We start from the raw sequence: 26041 nt of genomic DNA, 5'->3' as shown, positions 1-26041 counted from the left end.
TTCTCATTGTACAGATGAGCAAACTGAGGCTCAGAGGAGTTAAATCACCTTCTCAAGTCACACATCCATCATAGATGTAGGACTTTCCTGATCCTGGGCCCTTCCTTGTAACCAGTGGGCAATGTGGCCTCCAACCCAACCTGTTTGAGTATAGCCATACTCAGCTCAGAGCCAGCAGCTTCCTGTTCATGGAAGACACAAGAGAGGGGACAACATGAGAGGGACCTGAGTAGGGCAAGCCCATCACCAAGAAAAAGCAAGTGGGACAAGGGTGACAGGAAGTAGTACATACAGATCCTAGAGAGGTAGCTTTGGTGCCTCACCTAGGGCCTGAAGGAAGTCTCTGTACCAGCACTTCAGCTTGAAATCAGCACTCTTCTACGGCGTGTGAGGCCGGGACAGGGGCACAGGAGGAGGCAGGGGAGTTAACACTGAGCTAACTCTGACGATTCCTATGAAAGTTCTAGCCCATACACACCTGAGCCCTTTGGGGGATTACAACAGCCTGTGAACCTCAACAAAACCAGACCTGGTACCCAAAACAGCAAGGAGAAACCAAGAGTAGAGACACTAAAGGTAGTTTTAATGGGAATACATCAGTAGAAAAAGCAGTAACGAAAAAAGACTCAGGTCAAGAGTTCGGATTGGGCTTGTCAGTTAGTTTAGCCTGTTACGGCACAGCCTTATAACACCAACGTCATGGTTTCAGAGCCCCTTACCAACCAGCCACCAAAAAAAGAAAAAAAAAAACCCAACTCCCTTCTAGCAAAAAGATAGATCAAGCCTGTCTTGCCTTGAAATTTTTAGCTTTGTATTCTTCACACATACAGATCATCATAAATTTCTACAAACTCAATGTACATTAAATAGGAAAAAATGTAATGAATATTTTTTTGTAATCTATTGAAAGATAGAAAAAGAATGTGGAGAAATGAACTTCATTATCACACTAAATAACAAGACAAGGTCAAGGTTGGAGAAAGATCTGAATCCTTTGTTTATTCACACATTTCTTGGCACCTGAATAAAATCTTTTGTTGATGGGCCGGCCCGAGGCTCACTCGGGAGAGTGTGGTGCTGAGAACACCAAGGCCCCGGGTTCGGATCCCTATATAGGGATGGCCGGTTCGCTCACTGGCTGAGCGTGGTGCTGACAACACCAAGTCAAGGGTTAAGATCCCCTTACCGGTCATCTTTTTTTTTTTTTTTTTAAGAATGATCGGTAAGGGGATCTTAACCCTTGACTTGGTGTTGTCAGCACCACGCTCAGCCAGTGAGCGAACCGGCCATCCATATATGGGATCCGAACCCGGGGCCTTGGTGTTATCAGCATCGCACTCTCCCGAGTGAGCCACGGGCCGGCCCCGTTACTGGTCATCTTTTAAAAAAAAAAAAAAATCTTTCATTGACTATTATTAATTAGCACGATTATTATAATTATGAGTAGCAATGATAATCATCATGAAAGATAGTAACAAAAAAACTAATCTTAGGTCTAACGAGAGGAAAAAGGAGATGGACTCTAATTTCTTTTCTAATTTGGCATCAATTCTAAAACGAAAATATTATTTTTAAGACTATCATTATAAGAGGCTAGATTTGAGGCTCCAAGTAGCCAAGAATTTATGCTCCAAATTTAAAAAGCAAGACTTTCAATAGAACCCAGGAGTCATAGGTTCTGCAGGGAGAACTACGGGCTTGTGTGACTGGCAAGGAAAAATGTGAGGATCCCTGGCCAAAAACATCTGAAGCCATGGCCTGCAAGATTTGGAAGGGCCAGCCTTTGGGGATCTGGCCTGGTAATACTCACCAGACTGTGGTAGAGGCAGGGCAGAGAGAGTATACTCTCATTTTTTATTCATTTAGTTACTGATAACTCATACCATCCTTTCCTTCTGATAGGAGAGGGAGAGCATCCCTCCTTCCCACCAAGGCCAAAGCTTCCCATTTCCAGAGAGAGTCACTCTATCCGTTATGCCTAATCTCTTCTGTATCTCAGCCTCTCTCTCTACTAGCTCTTTCCCACCAGCATTTAAAATATGCTTAACTCTCTCCTACTTTAAAAACAAAAATTCCTTTGATCCCTTATCTCCTGCCCTTCACAGGCAAACTTCTAGAAAGAGCTGTCTGTCTCCTCTTCCTTACTTCACACTCCTCCTATCTGTCTTCTGCCCCATCAACTCCTCTGAAATGACTCTGGCCAAGATGACCAATGGCCTAATGAATATGTTTCTATCCTTATCTTACTTGATGAAGCGGGCTACTCCTTCTGTTCAAACGTTCTCTTCCCTTGACTTCCAAGACACTGCTCTCCCACTATTCCACCTCTCTGGGATCTCATGCTCAGCCTTCTAGCGGGTTCTTCTTCCTCTGCCTAACCCCTTTAAAAATCAGTGCTCACAAAAACAAAAAACAAAAAGTCAGTGCTCCTCAGGGAGGAGGATTTAGCTCTCAGTTCTTCTGACTACACACTCACCCTGACACTCCAATACACTTCCAAAGTGTCAAATATCTCTATGCTAATGACACTCCCATCTATTTCTAGTCCATACCTCACTCCTAGGCTCTACATCCACATTTGCAAATGCCTCCAATCCTAGATACCCTACAGGCACTTCAAACACATATTTAAGGCCAAAGTCCTCATCTCCAAGGCTGCACTATGATTTTCATGAGCCCTAGGCACTGTTGCCTTGTTGGGCCTCTTCGTCCACAAATATATATATATTTTTTTCTTCCTCCACACACACACACAAAAATATATATATAGTGTGTGTGTGTGACTGTGTTAGTATAAAGACATATAATCCAGGCTGAATTCATTACTATGTGCTTCTTTTTCTTCTGATTTTAAAAGGAATTAAAGGCCCGCCATAGCTGTCTAACTCCAGTGCCACCTCTAGCTCACCAGTAAGAAGAAAGGAGGGTAAGTAAGGGGGTCTCAATACCATGGCTCACACAAAGCAGATCGCCTGCAAAACCATCAGTGTAAAAGCACCCAGGAAGAAAACAGCTACAAAAACTGCTTGTAAGAGTGCCCTCTACTGGAAAGTTGAAGAAACGTCGTTATAGGCCTGGTACCTGGCACTCCCTGGAATTAGACGTTATTAAAAGTCCAGCAAACTCCTCTTCCAGGGCTGGCCGTGGCTCACTCGGGAGAGTGTGGTGCTCATAATACGAAGGCCATGGGTTCAGATCCCACATAGAGATGGCCGGTTAGCTCACTGGGTGAGCGTGGTGCTGATAACACCAAGTCAAGGGTTAAGATCCCCTTACTGGTCATCTTTTTAAAAAGGGGGGGGGGACTCCTCTTCCAGCATCTGGTGTGAGAAATTGCTCAGGACTTCAAAACAGATATTTGCTTCCAGAGCACAGCTATTTGTGCTTTGCAGGAGGTAAGTGAGACCTAACTAGTTGGCCTTTTTTAGGACACCAACCTATGTGCTATCCATGCCAAATATGTAACAATTATGCTAAAAGATATCCAGCAGCACACCGCTTAGGAACATACTTAAGAACATACTTAAGAATCCACTATGAGGCTGGTCAGTCAGCTCAGCAGGTTAGTGTGCAGCCTTGTAACACCAAGGTCAAGGGTTCGGATCCACAAAAAGAATCCACTATGATGGGAAACATTTCATTTGCAAAAAAAAAAAAAAAAATCTCTTCTTTCTGTTACTGTTAGTTCTGAATGTTATATATTTTCTTCCGTGGGGTCAAAAGGTATGTATATGTTTCTGAGTGGAAAAATAGGTGACAAAAATCAGGTCTTGGCAGTGTTTCCATTTTCATTTGTGTGTAAATTTTTAATAAAAATTCAGGGACAAAAAGCATTAAAGCAAGTCAAAATGTTTCAGTGAGCAATTTTCAGCAGTTCAACTTTATAACAATTATAGATTGTTCAATTTTTCTGGACAATGCCATCATTTAGATTTTTTTTTAAGCAAGTGAATTTCTTACTGATGGAAACTACATGGTGTTTGTAGCATTTTTATCATACAGTACATTCCATCCATTCACTGTTCTTTTCTGAGTTTTCCTACATGTAAATACATGTTTTTAATGTTCTTTGTCTTCTGTAAGTTTGCTATTAATATACGTTAAACTATTTTTAAAAAATAAATTAACGGGCCGGCCTGTGGCTCACTCGGGAGAGTGCGGTGCTGATAGCACCAGGGCCACGGGTTCGGATCCCATATAGGGATGGCCGGTTCGCTCACTGGGTGAGCGTGGTGCTGACAACACCAAGTCAAGGGTTGAGATCCCCTTACCGGTCATCTTTTTTAAAAAAATAAATAAATAAAATAAAATAAAATAAAATAAAATTAATTAATTAATTAATTAATTAAAACATTCTGTGGGCCCCTAAAAGCATCACGGGCCCCATGACCGTGGTACCTACTTGTCTCCCTCCTACCAAATGCTGTTGCTCCTCTACGGTTCCTATCTCAGTAAATGGCACCGCCACCCGTCTACAAGTCTGAAATCTCAACTCCATGTTTAATTTTCCCTTTTCCCACATGTAATCAGTCCAAAGTCTTTCCATTTGTAAGCCTTAAGTATATCTCAAATCCACCTACTTCTTCCCATCTCCATGCCCCTAACACTCAAGTTCAGGCCACAATCCTTTCTTTCGTGGATACCTGCAATAGCTTTCTCGCTGGTTTCCCTACTTCCAATCTCTCCTCCTCCAATGTATTTTCTACACTGCTATACCTCCCTCCCCCGTTTAAAACACTTCAAAAGCCTATCAGTGGCCTTAGAATAAAGTTCAGACTCTCACAGCTTGGCTTACAAATGGCCTTCCACTCCTGGTCTCTGCACAGCTCTCCAACTCTCATCTCTCACCACTCCCCTGATCCCCCACATTCCCAAACGATCCAGCCATACAAACCCTTTTTAGGACCTGTCTCTCTTGCTGCCAGGCTTTCACACAGGTTGTTCCTTTTACCTAGAATATTTCCTACTCCTTTCACCTGGCTAACTCCTCATATCGTTCAGGACTTAACTTAATCAGTGTGGCCCTTGGGTTAAGGTCTTGCCCATCCTCCAGACCATTAGACCCCCCTGCTGTGTACACCCACCACAACTGCACTTATGTCATGTTGTTACTTGGGACAACATGAACAAATCCTGAGTGAAAACTGTCCCAAAGGACTACATGCCATTTCAACACCATTTTTTAAAGTTCAAAAAAAACAATTTATTACTTAGTGAATTATATACATATGGTAAAACTATTACAAAAAGTAGGGGATGATGAACACAATTCAGGATCATAGTTACCTCTGGGGATGGGAAAAGGGATGATGGCTTTGACTTTGATGGTGGGTTCACAGGTGTTTATTTTGTGTTTTATAACTCACATGTTACATATATTATTTTGAATTTATCAAATGTTGTATAAAAATGTTTTTAAATGTTTGCTGAATGCACAAATGACTTAATTGCATATTCCTATCAACATATTCCCATTTTTCCTTCAAAATGTTCCTTAGAAAGCTTGGTGGAAAAAGGTCTGGAGCAAGGAAGATCTGCTCCACCCACTGCGTACTCTGTAAGAACCTACTCTGGTGATGATTAAGTTTGACTTTATTAGAGGAAACACAGGAATCTGGTACTCCTTAAAGCCATGCACAGAGTCAGAGACTGAACTGGCATCCTGCTTCCAACATCCTGCCATAGCCTTAACCCTCTTTTCTACCCTTGTTTTCTAAGGAATGTGAGCCACCTGAGATTTGGTGCCCACACAGCTATAAACAAGGGAAGAGTCCAAGTCAGGCACACATTTCTAAGCAGGCCACAGCAGCTGTGGAGAGGACCAAAGCCCCCACCAGTGTCTGTCTGCTGGCCACTCTGTAGAGCACTGAGGGAGTCCACGGGGCAGGTGTCTACCTAGGCAAAAGGACTAGGCACACACATACACAGGCAAGTTGCAGTTCTAACTTACATGTTGACTGCTGTCCAGACAGGGTGATCGATTGGATAGCTGAGTCAGAGGTTTCCGAAAAGGAGACAGGAAACACTCCTTGATCTGTGTCTCACTGCTGGATTTTCGTTTCTTAGGAGTCTAGGAGACAGAATTGGGAAAGCTGAAGTCTGGAAGACCACGGAGATCTCCATAATGGCAACTAGCATTTAAAGTGTTTATTAAGTGCAGGCACTATGCTAAATTCACGTGTGTTATCCTGTATCATCTTCACAGTAACCCTGTGATATTTGTTTATGATTATCCTTATTTAATAGGAGAGAAAGTTGGAGCTTAATGAGGTTAAATAACGTGCCTGAATTGGGGGGGGATACAGGGGGAGGGTGCGGGGGGGAGGAATGGAAAAAGTGAATGAAGTGGGCCTGTAAAGAGCAAGCCCACCAACAGCTTGGCCCCAAATCTTCACTCCAAAAGCTCCAAAGGGAATGGCCAGTTAGCTCAGGTGGTTATAGCAGGGTGCTGATAACACCAAGGTCCAGGGTTTGATCCCTGTACCAGCCATCTGCCAAAAAAGAAGCTCTAAGGAATGACTGAACAACCAAATGCTTCCCTCTCTGAGTTTCCCAAGGGAGGGACAAGAGTACAGCTGTCCCCAAGTCCCAGGCCACTGAGGTCACTCCCCACTCAATCCACGGTGAGGACACTAGCATGAAAGCATTTTCAGGGGAATCAACAACAGACAGCACCATCATTCATGACCCAGCTGCAGAAAACACTGTCCCAAGTTCAAGTCTGACACCAATATAAGTGGCATGGGGCAGTCGATGTGCCTCCTTCACAGGTAGAGGAGGCCCCTGCACACCAACAGTGCAACTACAGAGCAAGCCCCACCAAGCCATCTGGCAATAATCCACTTGTACCAGTTTGCCAAGTTATCTGAAGCTCCAATGATCCTGTAAGACACACCTGAAACAAACACCAGGCCCCCTTTCCTTCTCTACGTTCACACACTGCCCCTTCCAAAAAGTGCCTTCTAGTCCTTCCTTGGCTGATCCTTTCCTCCAAAACTCTAGTGGCCAGACCCCTGCTTCTTGAAGTGCTCTCTCTCTCTCTTAAGTACTTGCTGCATTGTCCCATTTATTTTGGTTTACATAGGTCCCGTCCACGGCCAGACCCAGCAAGCCTCCAAAACAGGGAGCAGAGTACAGAGCCCAATCCAAAGTAGAACATACTGTACTTAAGTATGAGCAGAGATTGGAAGGACATCACCCTTCGGATCTGCACCCAAGTGTGTTTAGGATTCTAAGGTAGCTTCAGAACAGTCTACTGTTCTGTGACACTGGGGACAAAGAGCAAAAGAGCAGACTGCTAATTACCCTTGTAGAGCCCTTTTTTACCCCAAGGGAGTCAAAGAGCCCAACTTAACGTGTTCTTTTGCTTTGGAATACCCCTTTCCACAAGGAAAACTGAGGCTATATTAGCTCCTAGTGACTGCCTTGAGAACAAAGATTGTATTCACCTTGTTCAATGCCTAGCATATAGTAATCACTCATTAAAATTTTATTGAACATATGAAAGAGGCTTCTGGAGGTGACTGTGTAATCCCAGAAACCAAGTCCAGGCTTCCCTTCCACCCAAACAGCTCTTTTTTTTTTTTTTTTTTAAAGATGACCGGTAAGGGAATCTCAACCCTTGGCTTGGTGTTGTCAGCACCACGCTCAGCCAGTGAGCGAACCGGCCATCCCTATATGGGATCCGAACCCGGGGCCTTGGTGTTATCAGCACCACACTCTCCCGAGTGAGCCACGGGCCAGTCCCCACCCAAACGGCTCTGCATCCCCACCTTCCCCATCCCCTTGAGTTCTCACCACTGCCCCAGGCTGCCAATCTTCATCATCAGAGGATCTGCCTTCTGGTTTTCTCTTGGCCAGCTGGCTGGGAGCTAAGCTCCTCCTCTGTAAGGGGAGAAATGGAAAACTGAGCACCTAGGGGGATTCTGTAGCCTAAGTCCATTAGACCAAGACATAGGGCTACTCTCAGTATCCCTTAGGCCTACACTTACCATCCTGGGCCCAGAAGTATAAAATGTCAAGTACCCATCATCCAAAGGTCAAAGGCACCCAGCAACTGAGAATGCAGGACCAGGGCCAGATATAGAGGGGCTTGCTACATTATTAAGAGCATGAACTAATTAAAGAGGGGGCATGGATGGAGGGGATCCACCCAGAGGCTAGGGTTTGGGCCCAAACTGTAAGAGTGCTGGTCACCAGTGAGCCGAGGCGGGGAGACTAGGCCAAAGAGAAAGGGTCCAAGCAGAGATGAGCATAAGTCTGGGACGGTGGGGAGGAGGTAGTAGAGCCCCAGATTGGACGCAGTGGAGTTGGGACGATGGTCCCAGTGGGGTAAAGGAAGGGGGTGGGTGGGGGTGAGGGTGGAGGGCCAGTAATGACAGGCCAAGAGCGAGAAGCTGGGGTTAAATCCGAAGCCAGGGAAGGGAGAGGGGAGTCCGGAGAAGGGATTTCCAGCGCTGGAGGGCGGATTTCAGGCCCGACTGCCGGAGGTCGAGCAGGGGTCCAGGAGGCGCCAGTAGAAGACCCAGGTTGGGAGGGGAATCCCAGGAGGGGCTGAAAGGAGCGGCAGAGACGGGTTCAGGCCCCAGCAGCTCCGCGAAACCTTCCTCTCCCAAAGCGCGCGTTAACAGCCGCCAGCCCGTGTCAATCGAACCTCCCGCCGCGCTGCCGCCGCATCAGCCATTGGCTGCGTTCGATGCGTTCGGCGCTCGTGACCCACGGAAGGGGCGGGCCTAGTGCCGCGGCGGCCGAGGGTCTTGGGCGGCGGCGCTGGGACTTCGGCGGGGGGGCGGGGCCGACGGCAGTTTTGGCCCCTGCCCGGCTGCGGCCCCGGTCCCTCGGCGTTTGTCCCGGGCTCATGAGCTGGGGACACCCGCCGCAACTGAAGGGACGATCTGCACCCGACCGGGCCGCGGGGGGTTGCCACCTGTCTGTAGACGGCTGGGGATTATAGAAGGCGGCACATTTCTGCGCGTTTTGGTCGGGCTTTAGAACCTGTGCAGGACCGGGGACGTAGGTTCTGGGCTGGAGTCAGGCCTCGCCCACCCCGCGTGTGGGGGGAGGCATTCGGCCCGGACTGCGACGTGGTGGGCTCGGGAGTGGAAGCCCACACGGGACGTGACTTTCTCGGTCTGGGCGTGTCTTAAGGAGGAAGCTGCCTTTTCTAGGCCAAACCGTGTTGGTGGATGCGTGGTTTTTGGGAGTCAGAGAAGTGCACCCCATCTCTTAAAACTTCAGTGTCTTCATGTCTAAAATGGCATTATAATAGTAGTCCCCCACAGGATAATTCTTTTTTTTTTTTTTTTTTTTTTTAAAAGATGACCGGTAAGGGGATCTCAACCCTTGGCTTGGTGTTGTCAGCACCACGCTCAGCTAGTGAGCAAACCGGCCATCCCTATGTGGGATCCGAACCCGCGGCCTTGGTGTTATCAGCACCGCACTCTACCGAGTGAGCCACGGGCCGGCCCCCCCACAGGATAATTCTGAGAATTAAGTACATTAAGGTGTGTAAAGTAGTCAACATAGTGCCATGATGATAAGAATGGTAAGGAATACACATAGAATTTACCACCAGGCCCTTGTAAGCTTCTGAGATATAACGGTTCATTTAATAGTCACAACTATAGGCCAGCCCGTGGCTCACTTGGTAGAGTGCGGTGCTGAGACCACCAAGGCCACGGGTTCGGATCCTATATAGGGATGGCCGGTTTGCTCACTGGCTGAGCGTGGTGCTGACAACAACACCAAGCCAAGGGTTGAGATCCCCTTACCGGTCATCTTAAAAAAAAAAAAAAAAATGTCACAACTATGAGGTAGGGTTTTGTTGTTTTTCTTGGCCGCTGGCCGGTACAGGGATTGAACCCTGCACCTTGGTGTTACCAGGGCCACTCTAACCAACAGGCTAGCCTGAGGTAGGGTTATTACTGTCACATTTTATAAGTGAAGAAACAGGGTCAGAGAGGCTAGTAAATTGTCCAAGGTTACACACCTAGTGAATATAGCCAGGATTTGAATTTAGGCAATTTGGCTCCAAAGTCTTTGTCCCTCTCCCCACGCCACTCCCCGCACCCTGGCGACTGGCCGGTAAGGAGATCCGAACAGTCCTTGTTCTTGTCCACCATGCTATGGTAAGGAGGGGCAGACCCCGGTTTTGTGGGGCCTGAAGCTTTTATAAGTACTTGTAGGGACCCTCTAAAATTAGGTACACATATTAATATTTATTTATAATGAGAAAAAAACACTACACGTCCAGTTGTAAATTCTTGGAGATTTGGGTCCCTTTCTTCTGAAACCATTTCAGGCAATTTATCAGAAATGCTTTCCATAGAGATGCTTCCTTTTGCAATCTGGCTTCTACCCTGTCGACCGAAATTAAGGTTGTCGAGGCAAAGATAATTTTGTAAAGTTTATTGAGAGCTAAATGTGAGGATCAACCCAGAAAACACCCGACAGAGTCTGAGAAGTGCTCCAAAGTTTATTACAAATAGCAGAGGCAGAAGAGGCTGAAGAAAGTAGAAACAGAACAAAAAGCAGATTGGTCATTTCAAAGTTACTTACCTTGTAAGATGGGGACAGGGAGACAGCAACAAAAAAAACCCCTGTTACAATCAAGTTGCTTCAGGCTACATCTTTTGTGTAAGGATTAAAGGAGAGAGAACTTAATTATCATCCCTATTGAAGATTTAAACTGACCTATTTGGGAAATTGGCTCTTATCTCTTTCTCCTGACTTCTAGAAAGGTCCGACCACAACCTAAGTGATGTGGAACTCAGCAAGGGTAACTCCATTTTGGTTTCTAGTCTGTTCTGTTCAGGCCTAGTGCAGGAACTTAGTCCAAAGCAATGGCCTGATAATTTTTATTTATCACCTATTAGAACACTCTGTTAGAACACTGATTACAAATCACCATCTCCAGTAACTTCCAGCACTCCCAGGATCTGTGCAGGGGGGCCTGAAGCTTACCCTTAGCTTCATGGTAAATCTGCCTCTGATGATAACTATTACTATTTGGAGGATGAGGGCAATCTTTTTTTTTTTTTTTTTTTTTTAAAGATGACCGGTAAGGGGATCTTAACCCTTGGCTTGGTGTTGTCAGCACCATGCTCAGGCAGCGAGCCAACCGGCCATCCCTATATGGGATCCGAACCCGGGGCCTTGGTGTTATCAGCACCACACTCTCCCAAGTGAGCCATGGGCCGGCCCAGGGCAATCATTTTTTACTTACTAATTTTTTTTATTCAATTTTTTATTTTGAGATAATTCACATGCAGTTGTAAGAAATAATACAGAGATCCTATGTACCCTTTACCCCATTTCCCCTAATGGTAACATCTTATAAAAACTATAGTATAATATCACTGCCAGGATAAGGACAATAATACAGTCAAGATACAGAACATTTTTCCATCACCAAAAGGATCCCTCATGTGCCCTTTGGTAGCCATGCCTGCTTCTCTCCCACCTCTATCCCTTCCTTAACGTCTGGAAACCAATCTATTCTCCATTTCTATAGTTGTCATTTCAAGAATGTTATATAAATGGAATCATATAGTATTTAACTTATTTATTTTAGCATGTAACTTTTTTAAATTGGCTTTTTCACTCAGTATAATTCTCCAGAGAGTCATCTAGATTGTTGCGTGTGTGTATCAATATAGCCCCTTTTTATCACTGAGTAGTATTCCATGATATGGATGTCCCTTAGTTTATTTAAACCATTCACATGTTGAAGGATATCTGGTTTGTTTCCAATGTCAGCTATTACAAATAACACTGCTAGAAACACTCATATGCAGATTTTTATATGAACATAAGCCTTCATTTACCTGGGATAAATGCCCACTAGTGCAATTGCTGGGTTGTATGGTAGTTGCATGTTTAGTTTTTGTGGTTTTTTTTTTTTTGGGGGGGGTGGTGGTTAAAGATGACCATTAAAGGGATCTTAACCCTTGACTTGGTGTTGTCGGCACCACGCTCTCCCAAGTGAGCCCCTGGCCGGCCCCACATGTTTAGTTTTTTAAGAAACTGGACAAATTGTTTTCTCAGAATGGCTGTACCATTTTACTTTCCCTCCAGCAATGTATGAGTGATCCACTTTCTGGCATCCTCACAAATTTGGTGTTACTATTTTTTTATATTGACACATTGTAATTGTACATACTTATGGGGTACAATTTGATGTTTTGATACATGTATAAGTTGTATAATGATAAGTGTTACTATTTTTTACTTTAACTATTTTGATAGGTGTGAATAGCTATTTTGATATCTTATTGTAATTTTAATTTGCATTTCCCTAATTGCTAATAACACTGACCATCTTTATATGGGCTTATTTGACATTTGTATATCCTCTTCAATGAAATGTCTCTTTATGTGTGTTTTGGCCATTATCTAGTTGGATTGTTTGTTTTTTATTGTTGACTGTAGTAGTCCTTTGTCAGATATATGGTTTGCAAATATTTTCTCCCATTCTGTAGCTTGTTTTTTCATCCTTTTAACAGAGTCTTTCACAGAATAAGCATTTTTAATTTTGATGAAGTACAATTTATCAACCTTTTCTTTTTATGGATTGTGATTTTGTTAAGGGACGCCCCAACCCCTACTGACCTTAACATATGCATTCTGCTTCTGTACAAATCGCTTGCTAAAATAAATGGGGAATCCAGGATGGGGAGGGGCTACAGGGCTAACCGCAAAATTAGCTTATGTACTGCTGGCTTGCTTGCATTGGCTAGATTGTGTCAGGCGCGAAAAATTCCCGCCTAGCTAAAAATAAAAGCTGCAAGAGGTTTCAACTCGGGGCTGCTCTTCTTGATTGGCCTGCGTAGCCCTGGCTGCCAGAAATAAACTCTGTTCCTTTTCCTATCACCCGGTTCTCGTGGGCAAATTTCTTTTACCCGTCGGACGTTGGCCATAACAATTTTTTTTTTTTTTTAAAGATGACCGGTAATGGGCCGGCCCGTGGCTCACTCGGGAGAGTGCGGTGCTGATAACACCAAGGCCCCGGGTTCGGATCCCACATAGGGATGGCTGGTTCGCTCACTGGCTGAGCGTGGTGCTGACAACACCAAGTCAAGGGTTAAGATCCCCTTACCGGTCATCTATCAGCACCGCACTCTCCCTTTTTTTTTTTTTTTTTTTTAAACCGGTAAGGGGATCTCAACCCTTGGCTTGGTGTTGTCAGTACCACGCTCAGCCAGTGAGCGAACCGGCCATCCCTATATAGGATCCGAACCCATGGCCTTGGTGTTATCAGCACTGCACTCTACCGAGTGAGCCACAGGCCGGCCCTAAAAAAACTAATTTTTATTGATACAAAGTAGATCAGTGGTTGCTTGGGGCCAGGGCAGTAGAGAAACTAACTGCAAAGGGAATGAGAAAAATATTTGAGATAAAAATGTTGTGGGTTTTTTTTATGTAAGTATTTTAGTCCGTTTTGTGTTGCTATAACAGAAATACCTGAGACTGGGTAATTTATAAAGGAAAGAGGTTTATTTGGCCTACGATTCTGGGACAGCTGCATCTGGCACGGGCCTTAGGCTGCTTCTACTCATGGTGGAAAGTGGCCAGGAGCCAGTGGGTACAAGTAGATCACATGGCTAGAGGAAGCAAGAGAGAGAGAGGAGGTGCCAGTGTCCTTTAAACGATCAGGTCTGGTGGGAACTAATAGAGCGAGAACTCACTCATAACCCCTCCTCCCCCAGGGAGAGGATTAATCCATTCATGAGGGATCCGCCCCCACGACTCAATCAGTTTCCAACACTGCCACTCTGGAGATCAAATTTCCACATGAGTTTTGGAGGGGACAACACATCCAAACTCCATTAGTAAGTATACTGAATAAACAGACAAATATCCTTAACAAAATACTGTCAGACCAACTTGAACATTTTCATAACCAGCTCCTGAAAAAAGTACTGATAAGTGAGATGTAAATGACCACTACAGTTTGATCATGCCTGGTAACTGGTAATTTTTTGGTCAGGTTTATGCCTGAAGCTGTAATACATCTGGATTTGACTACTTTGCATTAATTCACACAATAAATGTCTTTTATAAGGAAATAGCAAATCTATCATGATGAAATCAAAATCAAAACAGTTGAGAGGTATATACGGAAAACTTAAATAACTTTAAATTACATGTCATATAACCTTAGAGAATATGAGCTATCATTACCATAGTCTAAACCTTAAGCCGTTAATGCATGAATTATCTGCAGGACTAACAAGTCACTTGTTAATTATGTACAGGATCGGCAGGGGAGCAGGCACATTGAATGTGTGGCATAGCAATTTTTTTCCAGGTGAGTTAAACACTTATAAAGCTAGGGTTGCAGACCCCTCGAGTCTGTTGCACAGATTGGGTTACAAACCCTCCACACGCAGGTCTGTGAGCTAGGTAATAGAAAAAAAAGGTTCTGGGAGCCGTAGGTACAGAAAAGTGAATGGGTTTTTTTCAGATCTAGGAGCAACTACCCTAGTGGCTTCTCTGAGAGTTCTGAGAAGCACTGTGGAGCAGAGTTGTTAGTTTTTTTTTTGTTTTTTTTTTTCCTGACCGGTAAGGGGATCGCAACCCTCAGCTCGGTGTGGTCTGCACCGCGCTCAGCCAGTGAGCATACCAGCCATCCCTATATAGAATCCGAACCTGTAGCCTCGACACTTACCAGCACCACACTCTCCGAGTGAGCCAGGGGGCCGGCCCCTGTTGGTCTTTTATACTTAAGTCCACAACCCTGGACACCTGGGTGCCCATACGCAACTTACATTAAGTAGTGACAAGGAACACCTGAGGATATTTACAGCAAATGCTCCCAAGGTTCTGAACATCCGAGGGGCCCTGACACTTTCCTATTTTTCCCAACAACACTGCTAAATGTTATTACACTGTATTTGAAAAGTTACTTAATATATACAACATATAAAATAAGTTGAAAGGAGAAAGCAAAGGAAGGTTTCCTGTACATGTGATGCAAACATACAACTTTCCCACATCAGTAGTAGTTCTATGTATGTCCATTTTACCCATGGTAAAACATGAAATTTTAAAATTTATATGATAGAAAATTAAAATTTTCACTTATAAATAGAAACAGGATTCAAAAAATGGAATTCAATGTCATTTCTTCCCACATTGCAATTTACTTTACCTATAATAAATAAATAAAAACCATACCTAAAAATCCATTTTTATACTCTCACCTTATTTTTTTTTTTTTTAAAGATGACCAGTAAGGGGATCTTAACCCTTGACTTGGTTTTGTCAGCACCACGCTCACCCAGTGAGCAAACCGGCCATACCTATATGGGATCCGAACCTCTGGCCTTGGTGTTATCAGCACCACACTCTCCCGAGTGAGCCACAGGCCGGCCCTAACCTTAAAGTTTAACAAAAATTCTTCTAACAATTGAGAAGAAAAGCACTCCTTTGTAGCAGTTCCAGAAAATAATTTTCAATTCACAAAACACCTGCTTATAATAAAAGCAAGAACCTAGAATACACCCATTCAGCATTCCTGCCCCATCTATTGTGTGCATGGATGGGCAACAAATGACAAGAAGTTTATTTGACAGGGCCGGCCCGTGGCTCATTTGGGAGAGTGTGATGCTGATAACACCAAGTCAAGGGTTAAGATCCCCTTACTGGTCATCTTTAAAAAAAAAAAAAAAAAGTATTTGACAATAGTTCAGTAATTCCCTTTTACCACTGCTGCCGGTTGAAGTCTTCATTGCTTCCAAAGACCAAGAGAAAGCCTAGTATAAGGGCTGGCCAGTTAGCTCAGTTGGTTACAGCACAGCCTTGTGAGAAAAAGCCTAGTACAGTTGTAAAAATGAGTGTATTTCCTGTGAGAACAAGAGCACAAGCCCCCCACTCAATCAGATGTGCTCCGGCAAATACAATAGGAGTTCAAAAGCTGAGACAGCAATACCTGTTGTAAGAAGTACGGCAAGTTCCTTACAGGTGTTACTCATAGCACCTGCATCATCTGCTAATCTTCTTGCTCTGTAGTATGGGATAGGTGAAAGGCTGAAAAAAAAAAAAAACAGAGCAAAGAGGGGCCAGTATTTGTTGTTGTACATTGTTGCCTGGGCACATCCAAGATCAAAAACATCAGCCCAGTTGCTCCTCCAAAGGACAAATTAGTCAAAACTTTGATGCCAGCCATGGTGGTGACATTGCTCCTGGCTCCACTACCAAAAATGTTCTATATAGTAGGTCTAGGGTTTAATCTCTATACCGACCAGCCACCGAAAAAAAAAAACTTCTGGGCCAGCCCTGTGGCTCACTTGGGAGAGTGCGGCACTGGTAGCACGGAGGCCTCGGGTTCAGATCCTGTATAGGGATGGCTGGTGCGCTCACTGGCTGAGCGTGGTGCAGACCACACCGTGCTGAGGGTTGCGATCCCCTTACCAGTCAAAAAAAATTAAAAATAAAAATAAATAAATAAAAGAAATGAAGACTAAACTAGAAAGTACACAAGGGCAAATAAACACAATAGATAATGCCTTACATAGAAGGTAAAAAGAGGGAATTCTTAAAAGGAAATGAAGAAAGATATTTTTAAAAAGGATTAGAGGCTGGCCCGGTGGCGCACTGCTACAGTGCGCCGCTTGGGAGCACAGTGGCGCTCCTGCCGAGGGTTCGGATCCCACATACAGACTGGTTCCTGCTCACTGGCTGAGCGAGGGGCGGGCGCAGCACCGAGGGTTGCGATCCCGTTGCCGGTCCCGGTCCGGTATGGGTGCGACACTGAGGGTTGCGGTCCGTTGCCAGACACGAAAAAAGACAAAAAGGAAAAAAAAAAGGATTAGAGATAGTGACAAATACTGAAAATAGGCAAAGAAGATTAAAAATACAGAGAGAGGGCTGGCTGGTTAGCTGAGTTGGTGAGAGCATGGTATTGTTATACCAAGGTCAAGGGTTCAAATCCCCAGACCAGCCAGCTGCCAAAAATAAATGCATAAAAATAAAAATATAGGGCCGGCCCGGTGGCGCACTGCTACAGTGCACCACTTGGGAGCGCGGCGGCGCTCTCTCCGAGGGTTCGGATCCCACATACAGACCGGCCGCTCACTGGCTGAGCGAGGTGCGGGCGCGACACCAAGGGTTGCGATCCCGTTGCCAGTCACGAAAAAAGACAAAAAGGAAAAAATAAATAAATAAATAAAAATAAAAATATAGAGAGATAATATGAGTCCCTGAAGAAGAAAGCCAAAAGCAAGGGAACAGAACAAATACTAAAATCTGTTCAAGAAAAATTTCTTAAAATAAAGAAAAAATTGAAACTACATATTGAAGAGCATACTGCAAAGCTGAAAATATGATTGCGAAATGACCACCACCAAGACATATCCTAATAAAATTACTGAACTTTGTTTTGTTCTCTTTTGGTGGCCGGCTGGTATGGGGATAATTACTGAACTTTGAAGAAAAAAGAAAAAAATCCTTTAGGCATCTAGAAAAAGCAGAGTCCATGATTTAGAAAGGAAAAATTAGATTATCATTAGACTCTTCAACAGCAATGCTTTATGCCAAAAGAAAATGCAGTAACATACTTAAGAGACTCAAGTAAGGAAAGTGGGAACCAAGCAACAAAGACTTTGTAAGGAGGAGTATAAAAAGTACAGACAAACTTAACAACATGCAAGATCTCAGGTAATACTGTTCCCAAGCACCCTTCCTGAGGAATCTAGTAGAGAATGAGCTTCAGCCAAGCAAAATGAGTAGAATGACTTAAGGACTAGAGGTATTAAATATAAGGTTACCTGTAGAACTAAAACTACAGAAGGGCTAAGAAGGAGAGAGTGTAACATATAATGGCTATATGCCCTGACAATGTAGATTTACTACAAAAAAATTTTAATGGTGTGGAGAATGGGAAGTGCATTAGCAACACACTTTAATGTTTTCAGTGTTCAAAGAGATGGTAGTGGGGTTTTTTTTCCATTTTTCATTTTTATTTATTTATTAAAAAAAGATGACCAGTAAGGGGATCTTAACCCTTGACTTGGTGTTGTTAGCACCACGCTCTCCCAAGTGAGCCACAGGCTGGCCCCCATTTTTTAAATTGTGGTAAAACATATATATCGGGCCAGCCCGTGGCTCACTCGGTAGAGTGCGGTGCTGATAACACCAAGGCCCTGGGTTCGGATCCCACATAGGGATGGCCGGTTCGCTCACTGGCTGAGCGTGGTGCTGACAACACCAAGTCAAGGGTTAAGATCCCCTTACCGGTCATCTTTTTAAAAAAAAAAAAACATATATATCATAAGGATTTCCATTTTAAGCATTTTTAAACGTACAATTGCATGGAATTAATTACATTCACAGTGCTGTGCAACCACTACCTCTAGTTCCAAAACTTTGTCATTACCCTAAACATAAACTCTGTACACATTAAGCAATAACTTCTCATTGTTCCTAGCCCTCCCTCCCGAATGCCATCCCCATTTCTGTTTATCTCTAATCCATTTCTGCCTCTGAAAAAAAATTTTTCTTTTTAATTTACTTGTTCTTAATTGACTCATGATAATTGTATATATTTATGGAGTACAGTATGATATTGGATACATTTATACAGTGTGCAGTGATCATATCAGGGTATTTAGCATATCCATCACTGTAGAGGGTTAGAAATCTTGATTCTTTGATTATTAGACAGGTCTCTTTATCTAAAAACTTATGGGACAAAAGTTCTTAGCAAGGAGGCAATGGCCTACAGCTAGGGGGCAAAAGCCCATCTAATCAATTCTAATCGCTGTTTAGGTATGGGATTGTATATTTTGATGCTTTAGAGTTAAAAGGTGGTTGATATACTGATCTTAAGAGATTTTAAAGAACTGCTGTAATAAATACGTAAGAAATGTTTGCTGAAGGGAAAACTTTTTGTTAATGGAAACTTAAGATACAATCACATATGGATTTAATCATAGGAAGGTAATGATTGTTTTAGCTGTTATAAAAATAGTTATATCTTAAGTTAAAGATAATGATCACAGTGTAAGTAGCTTAACATTTCATTAATTGTACTTTGGTATGTCACACTGTTAGTTTTAATGATGTTACTATTTTCCATAGTTTAAGATATACTTAGCCATGGATAACAATTGTCACATAGCTGATGTTTGTCAACTGATTTTTCTTGTGAAACTTCCTTGTCTTTACAATACAAACAAAAACTAACTTTGAGTTGGGGCTGTACCCAGTTTCTCCTTCTAACAGAGGAGTTGCTGAGGTGCAGTCCCTTCATGCTTCTCATTGCATTCATGTTGCTTTGAGTAATCTTTTTTGTGTCTCTGTTACACAGTGAGAAGTGTAACACATCACGTCAGACATAAGCCACATCTTTGTGTTGGGAATGTTCAACATCCTTTCAACTAGCTGCTTGAAGTTATACACTAATCTGTTGTTGACTGTGGTCTGCCTATATTGCTATACAACAGTAGATCTTATTCTTGATAGTGTTAATATTGTTATTCTCAGAGTGCTTTGTGTGTAATATGAAGTAAAAGAAATGAGTAATTATGGAATATTTTAATTCTATCATCTCCTATGTCCTTAAAAACAAGGATTCTTGGTATGGAAGAAAGGGAAAGAGATTAGGTACAGCCCTTTAATCTTGAATTTGAATTGAGAATATCAATATGTACTCATGGAGGTATTTTACCATATGTATGTGTGTGTGTGTACACGTGCATATGTGTGTGTGTGTGTGTGTGTGTGTGTGATATATACTGTCTCCCAGCTTTGTCCACTAAAAAGGCCGAGCTGTGATCTTGAAATATAATTTCTCACTTATAAAACTCAAAGCTTCGGGCCGGCCCGGTGGCGCACTGCTACAGTGCGCCGCTTGGGAGCGCGGCGGCGCTCCCGCCGAGGGTTCGGATCCCACATACAGACCGGTTCCTGCTCACTGGCTGAGCGAGGTGCAGGCGCAGCACCGAGGTTTGTGATCCTGTTGCCGGTCCCGGTCCGGTACGGGCGCGACACTGAGGGTTGCAATCCGTTGCCGGACACGAAAAAAGACAAAAAGGAAAAAAAAAACAAAAAAAAAACCTCAAAGCTTCTTGGAGAAGTGGCTGATTCCAGTCTGGACAAGAAGTGTACAAGATGACCCAGGAGTATTTTGTCATAACAAATAGCAAGGAAGTCTATCAAGGACAACTAGGGCCAGGTCAAAAGGACTCAGGACCCAACTTGACACTCCACTGGCCAAAGTGGGGGCAGGTGGCACTTTGATAATGACAACAATTCCTGTTGATTGAAACCCATCAAATGTATATAAATCTATAACTTAATAATGATTTTTTTTAATGGTCACCCTTGGAGGATGAAAGGGATTCAATTCATTATCTTGAAAACTGGTGGGAAAAGGGAGTGCCTATGTGAACTATACCACTTGGAAAACAAACAGATGAGAGAAAATTTCTCCTTATAAAAGTATTTCAACTAATCAATAAAATAAAGTTATAGAACTAAGGGCAACATTTTGTAATCCTCAATGAATTAATAGATACAGGCAATAAGCATCAACATTTAAAAAAAATCACAATCACAGAGACTACTATATTTTTATGCCTCCTATAGTCTTGCCAAGATGATCAAATCTGAGTCTGATTCAGCCTCTGGATCCAGTTACCAACTTACAGGTAATACTGAGGGCACAGGAACATATAAAACTGCATCATGAGTGTGTAGTCAGCAAAATCCAGACTGTGGTAAACTATAAATCAAATGGCTCAGAATCTTCAACAAATAACTTTTAAGGAACTGAGAAAATGTTGAAAGGAGAACCTTATACATTAAGAGACTTAAAGACACATCAATTACTTTTAAATGGACAAGGCTATGGGCCGGCCCCGTGATGCACTCAGGAGAGTGCGGCGCTTGGGAGCCCAGTGGCGCTCCCGCCGCGGGTTCGGATCCTATATAGGGATGTCTGGTGCGCTCACTGGCTGAGCGCGGTGCGGGCGACACCAAGCCAAGGGTCGCGATCCCCTTACCGGTCACAAAAAGACAAAATAAAATAAAATAAAATAAATGGACAAGGCTAAACTATAGTGTCTAGGGATAAACAGTTGAAGGATAAAAATTATAAAAAAGAAAGAAGTGAATGTTATAATGTCAGGAAATGGTTACTTCTAGGCAGAAGAAGGGGATCATAATTAGGATGGAACACATGGACAGGACTTCTGGTTGGGCTCTAGTTCTTTTTTTTTTTTTTTTTTTTTCTTTTTTTTTTTTTTTTTATCGCAACCCTCAGTGTCACGCCCGTACCGGACCGGGACCGGCAACAGGATTGCAACCCTCGGTGTCGCGCCCGCACCTCGCTCAGCCAGTGAGCGGCTGGTCTGTATGTGGGATCCGAACCCTCGGCGGGAGTGCCACCGTGCTCCCAAGCGGCGCACTGTAGCAGTGCGCCACCGGGCCGGCCCTGGGCTCTAGTTCTTGACATGGCCAAATCTGTGGTTACAAGAGATTTTCCTTAGAATAATTCATCAAGCCTTACATTTTTGTGTGTGTTTTCTACATTTGTGCTTTGTTTCACAACGAACAGATTTTTTTAAAAGAATAACAAGGGAGAGTTACAAACAACTTTATGCCAATAAACTTAACAACTTAGATAAAATGGACAAATTCTTTGAAAAACCCACCTACCAAAGCTAACTCAAAATGAAAAAAGTCTGGGCCGGCCCGGTGGCACACTGCTATAGTGCGCCGCTTGGGAAGTGTGGCGGCGCTCCCGCCCGAGGGTTCGGATCCCACATACAGGCCGGTTCCCGCTCACTGGCTGAGCGAGGCGTGGGAGCGGCACCGAGGGTTGCGATCCCGTTGCCGGTCCCGGTCCGGTGCGGGGGCGACACTGAGGGTTGCGATTCGTTGCCGGACACGGAAAAAGACAAAAAGACAAAAAAAAAAAAAAAGTCTGAATAGCCAGCTCTATGTCCATCAAAGAAATTTGTTATCAGAAACATCCCCTTAAAGAAAACTCTAGGCCCAGATGATTTTTCTAGTGAGTTATATCAAATACTAAATAATACTACCAATCTCACACAAATGATTTCAGAAGACAGAGAAGGAGGAAACACTACTTAACTCTTTTTAGGAGGCCAGCATAACCCTGGTACTAAAACTTTTTTTTTTTCCTTTTTGTCTTTTTTACTGACCAGTAACAGGATTGCAACCCTCGGTGCCGCGCCCACACCGGGGACCAGCAATGGGATCGCAACCCTCGGTGTTGCGCCCGCACCACGCTCAACCAGTGAGCGGGAACCGGTCTCCACATGGGATCCAAACCCTCGGCGGGAGCGCCTCCGCGCTCCCAAGTGGCGCACTCTCCAGTGCGCCACCGGGCCGGCCCTAAAACTTTTTTTAAAAAAATGTTTATTGGGCTCTCGCCTCCAGCGGTCCAAAGCAAGAGCAGAAGCAGAGACTGTTGGCTCGAGCCGAGCAGAAAGCTGCCGGCACAAGGAATGTCCTCACAAAGAGACCACCTGTCTTTCGAGCAGGAGTTAATACTGTCCCCACCCTGGTGGAGAACAAGAAGGCTCAGCTGGTAGTGATCACACATGACGTGGATCCCATTGAGCTGCTTTTTTTCCTGCCTGCGCTGTGCCATAAGATAGCGGTCCCCTACTGCATTATCAAGGGGAAGGCCAGACTGGGACGACTAGTCCACAGGAAACCCTGCACCACCGTTGCCTTCACACAGGTTAATTCGGAAGACAAGGAGCTCTGGATAAGCTGATGGAAGCCATCAGGACCGATTACAATGACAGATAGATAAGATCCGCTGTCACTGGGGAGGCAACGTCCTGGGTCCAAAATCTGTGGCTCACATTGCCAAGCTGGAAAAGGCAAGAGCTAAAGAACTTGTCACTACACTGGATTAAATGTACACTGTTGAATTTTCTGTATGTAAAGATAATAAAAATTTTCCTTCAAAAAAATAGTTAATGGGAATATTAAATATCAACTATACTTTATCATATTGAGAAATTATTAACTTTTTAGGTGCAATAATGGTAATAAAAGTCCTTATCTTTTAGAGATACGTACTAAAACATTTACAGATAAATTGGTATGATATCTGGTTTTGCTTCAAAATAATCTTCGTTAGGGAGGGAGTAGTTGAGTGAATATATAAACCAAAATTGGCCATGAGTTGATAATCATCAAAGCTGGGTGACAGGTGCATGGGAATCCATCACACTATTTTCTCTACCTTTGTATATGTTTGATATTTTATGTAAAAAAACAAAAAAAATAACTACAATGATTAAAGACATTAAGTATATAAGAACTACTGATTCATAATAATAATTTTAAAAGAGAGAGTAAAATAAAACAAAACCATTGGACAGCATTAGAAGTTGCTAGGACACCAATGTACTATTTTGAAAATGATAAGTAAAGGACAAGATTTAAGCATTTATCTTGCCATTCTGGTATGAACTTTGTTTCAGGGTAACCAAACAGTCCTAGAGGATGTGAAAAAGTTTTTCTGTACAGAATTAGAGCTAATAAATGAAGAAGAAATAATAGCATTAGAAAATCACTGTTTTATAATCCCTAGTGAAATAACCAATTCATAAAATAATCATCAATGAGTGGTAAAGCAACTTGGTGAAAAGTTGACAGGGAACTTTATGATGCAGGGATCAGGTTATCATCATGTGAAGATAGAAGGAGCCCGGGACTTGAAGTGGACAGTAGAGGAAAGCTGTCCAACCAGGAACACCGGCGCTGTGTGGAATAAGTGAAAAATAAATCTTTATTGTGTTAAATAACTGAAATATGGGGGCAATTCATTACAGAAGTTAGCTTACTGTAAAAGTATGCCATTTATATATATTAAAACACATAAGCACATAATTATATATATTTTCAAAGATACATACATATCCATACGTATACTGACACATGTGAGTGTATAAGCTGTCAGGAAGAGGAATGAGAATAGGGATCAGGAATCAAAAGAAAAAAATGAAACAAGAAAGGGGCCTAGTATCAACTGAGGACAAGAATTCACCATGCTCTGAGGAGTGTGGTTTAACTGTTAAGGAATAAATAATTTTAAAAGGAGATACCTAACCTACCCTTTCCAGAGATAACCCAGGCTAGTTCACTGGGAGTGTAATTATCTTCCGCCTTGAGGAGCAGGAGCACAAAATGGCTCTGGAGAGGAGACAGTATTGAGGACAGAGCCTGCTGGAATCCTCCATCGTGGTCACCAGGAGGGCCTCAGGTCTAAAGAGTTCCCTAAACTGAGAAATTTTCTCAAGTCTCACCTTCACCCTCAGACCTCCCTGGTGTGATTTAGCAGGAGGCACTTGCCATTCTCCAGACATGGAGCCTGGACCTGCCATCTCCCCCTTGGCACCACCCCTCACTCCAGACTGAGGGAGGCTGGACAAAGCACAGAGGTTCATCTGGTCCTGGGTGCATCCTTCTGCCCACCCTCCATCCGTGCCTCTCCTCTAGCAGGTGTAGTAACAGCCCTTCCCCCAAAGATGTCTACTTCCTAATCCCCAGAGCCTGTGAATATTTTATTTTAAATGGCAAAAGGACTTTGAATATATGATTAAGAATCTTGAGATGGAGAGATAATCCTGGATTATCCCAGTAGGCCCAATGTAATCCTTATAAGAGGGAGATAGTACAATTAGAGAGACAGATGTAGGGATGGAAGCAGAGGTCAGGGAGGAGAGAAGATTCTATGCTGCTGGCTTTGAAGATGGACGAGGGAGCCATGAACAAAGGAATGCAAGCAGCCTCCAGAAGTCGGAAAAGGCAAGGAAACAGATTCTTCCCTAGAGCCTCCAGAAGGAATGTAGGCCTATCAACATTTTGACTTTAGCTCAGTGAAACAGATTTCAGACTTCTGATCTCCAGAACTGCAGGATAATACATTTATTTTTGTGGGAATTCGTTACAGCAATAATAGGAACCTAACACACTGCCCCTGCTGCTGGGCAGCACTAATCTGTTCTCCTAGGCCAGTGAGGTCTTTGTGAGTGTGGGGTGGGATGGGCAATCAGAAGACTTCCTGGAAGGCCCTGCAGTCAGACAGATCTATGTTCATATTACAGCTCGTTACCTATCTGACCTTGAGCAAATTTCTAAGCAATACTACATTGCTAACAATGCATTGTTTATAGAGTTGCTAAGAATTAAATAGAATTATGTTTTAGATTACCTAATTTATAACTGACCAACTTGCTTTTTTTAAACGTAACATCCTTTTGGATTTACACACATTCATTGAACAGGTGTCACTGAACACCCAGCGTGTGCCTGGTACCACACACACAGTGAGCTTGTGTCCACTCCAACCCCCCAGCTTTCTCACCGAAGCTGCCACTGAGCTTCCAGTCAGCCCAGTGCTCAACCTCACCGTCCCCATCCTAAGTGTAGGCCCTGACACCTGCCCACTAACATGGTCTCATGTCCCCTTGATGGACCCATCCCAGCCAGCACCACTCCTTACCCTCCCAGCTGTTCCTGCAGCTGGCAGGAGCAGTCTTATCTCTGCCTTTACCCTGAGCCCTGACAAAAGCTCCCAGCACACTTGGCTGTATGTTCCCTGTGATCATACTTTCAACATCCCGTTTTCCTCTTATTCTCTCGTCTCTCTGCTCCTGTCTCCCTTTTCCTCCCTTCTCCTTTCTTTGAGCTCCTAACAGCTTCTCCCTGAAACCTGGAAAAACCTAAGCTAACAGCAGAGCTGTGCCTTAACCAGACATTCTAGAGGCAGGTAGGAAGGACAAAGGATGTGTGTTTACTGGGGCTTCTGGGCTTCTCTCGCAGTGAATTGTCATCTAAGGGATTCAGAGAAGATGCCTAGACCTACCTGGAGTACTCAGACAGCCTCACTCACCCCACCTCTTTAGCTCTTCACTACTCTCAGGTGCTTATCCAACTGGCCTGTAATTCCTTGACCTGTGAAGCCCCACCACCCACCCACCTCTTTAAGATCTGGATTCCCTAACTTCACCGTTCCTTACCCCAACCCCTGCTTCTAACCTCCAGGTCCGAA

At 43.6% G+C, this 26041-nt stretch overlaps 1 protein-coding gene and 2 pseudogenes across 1 annotated transcript in view; 1 reads left to right on the top strand and 2 right to left on the bottom strand.

Annotated features, from left to right (window-relative positions):
- RAD54L (RAD54-like (S. cerevisiae)) overlaps positions 1 to 8211 on the bottom strand; it is a 28239-nt gene extending 20028 nt beyond the window's left edge. Inside the window, exons 1-3 of the mRNA XM_008566443.1 lie at positions 7992 to 8211; positions 7798 to 7884; positions 5951 to 6070 (exon numbers count right to left, since the gene is read on the bottom strand). Coding sequence (XP_008564665.1) covers positions 5951 to 6070; positions 7798 to 7884; positions 7992 to 7994 — 210 coding nt within the window. The 5' untranslated portion in view covers positions 7995 to 8211. The remainder of the gene's footprint in view (positions 1 to 5950; positions 6071 to 7797; positions 7885 to 7991) is intronic.
- A 7491-nt stretch (positions 8212 to 15702) lies between these two features.
- Positions 15703 to 16168, bottom strand: LOC103585468 (annotated as a pseudogene).
- A 1476-nt stretch (positions 16169 to 17644) lies between these two features.
- Positions 17645 to 22895, top strand: LOC103585482 (annotated as a pseudogene).
- Positions 22896 to 26041: the final 3146 nt, after the last annotated feature.

This window comes from Galeopterus variegatus, unplaced genomic scaffold, assembly GCF_000696425.1.
Source record: "Galeopterus variegatus unplaced genomic scaffold, G_variegatus-3.0.2 Scaffold242, whole genome shotgun sequence".
In the NCBI taxonomy this organism is placed as follows: Eukaryota; Metazoa; Chordata; class Mammalia; order Dermoptera; family Cynocephalidae; genus Galeopterus; species Galeopterus variegatus.
This window is presented reverse-complemented; position numbering and strand designations above follow the sequence as displayed.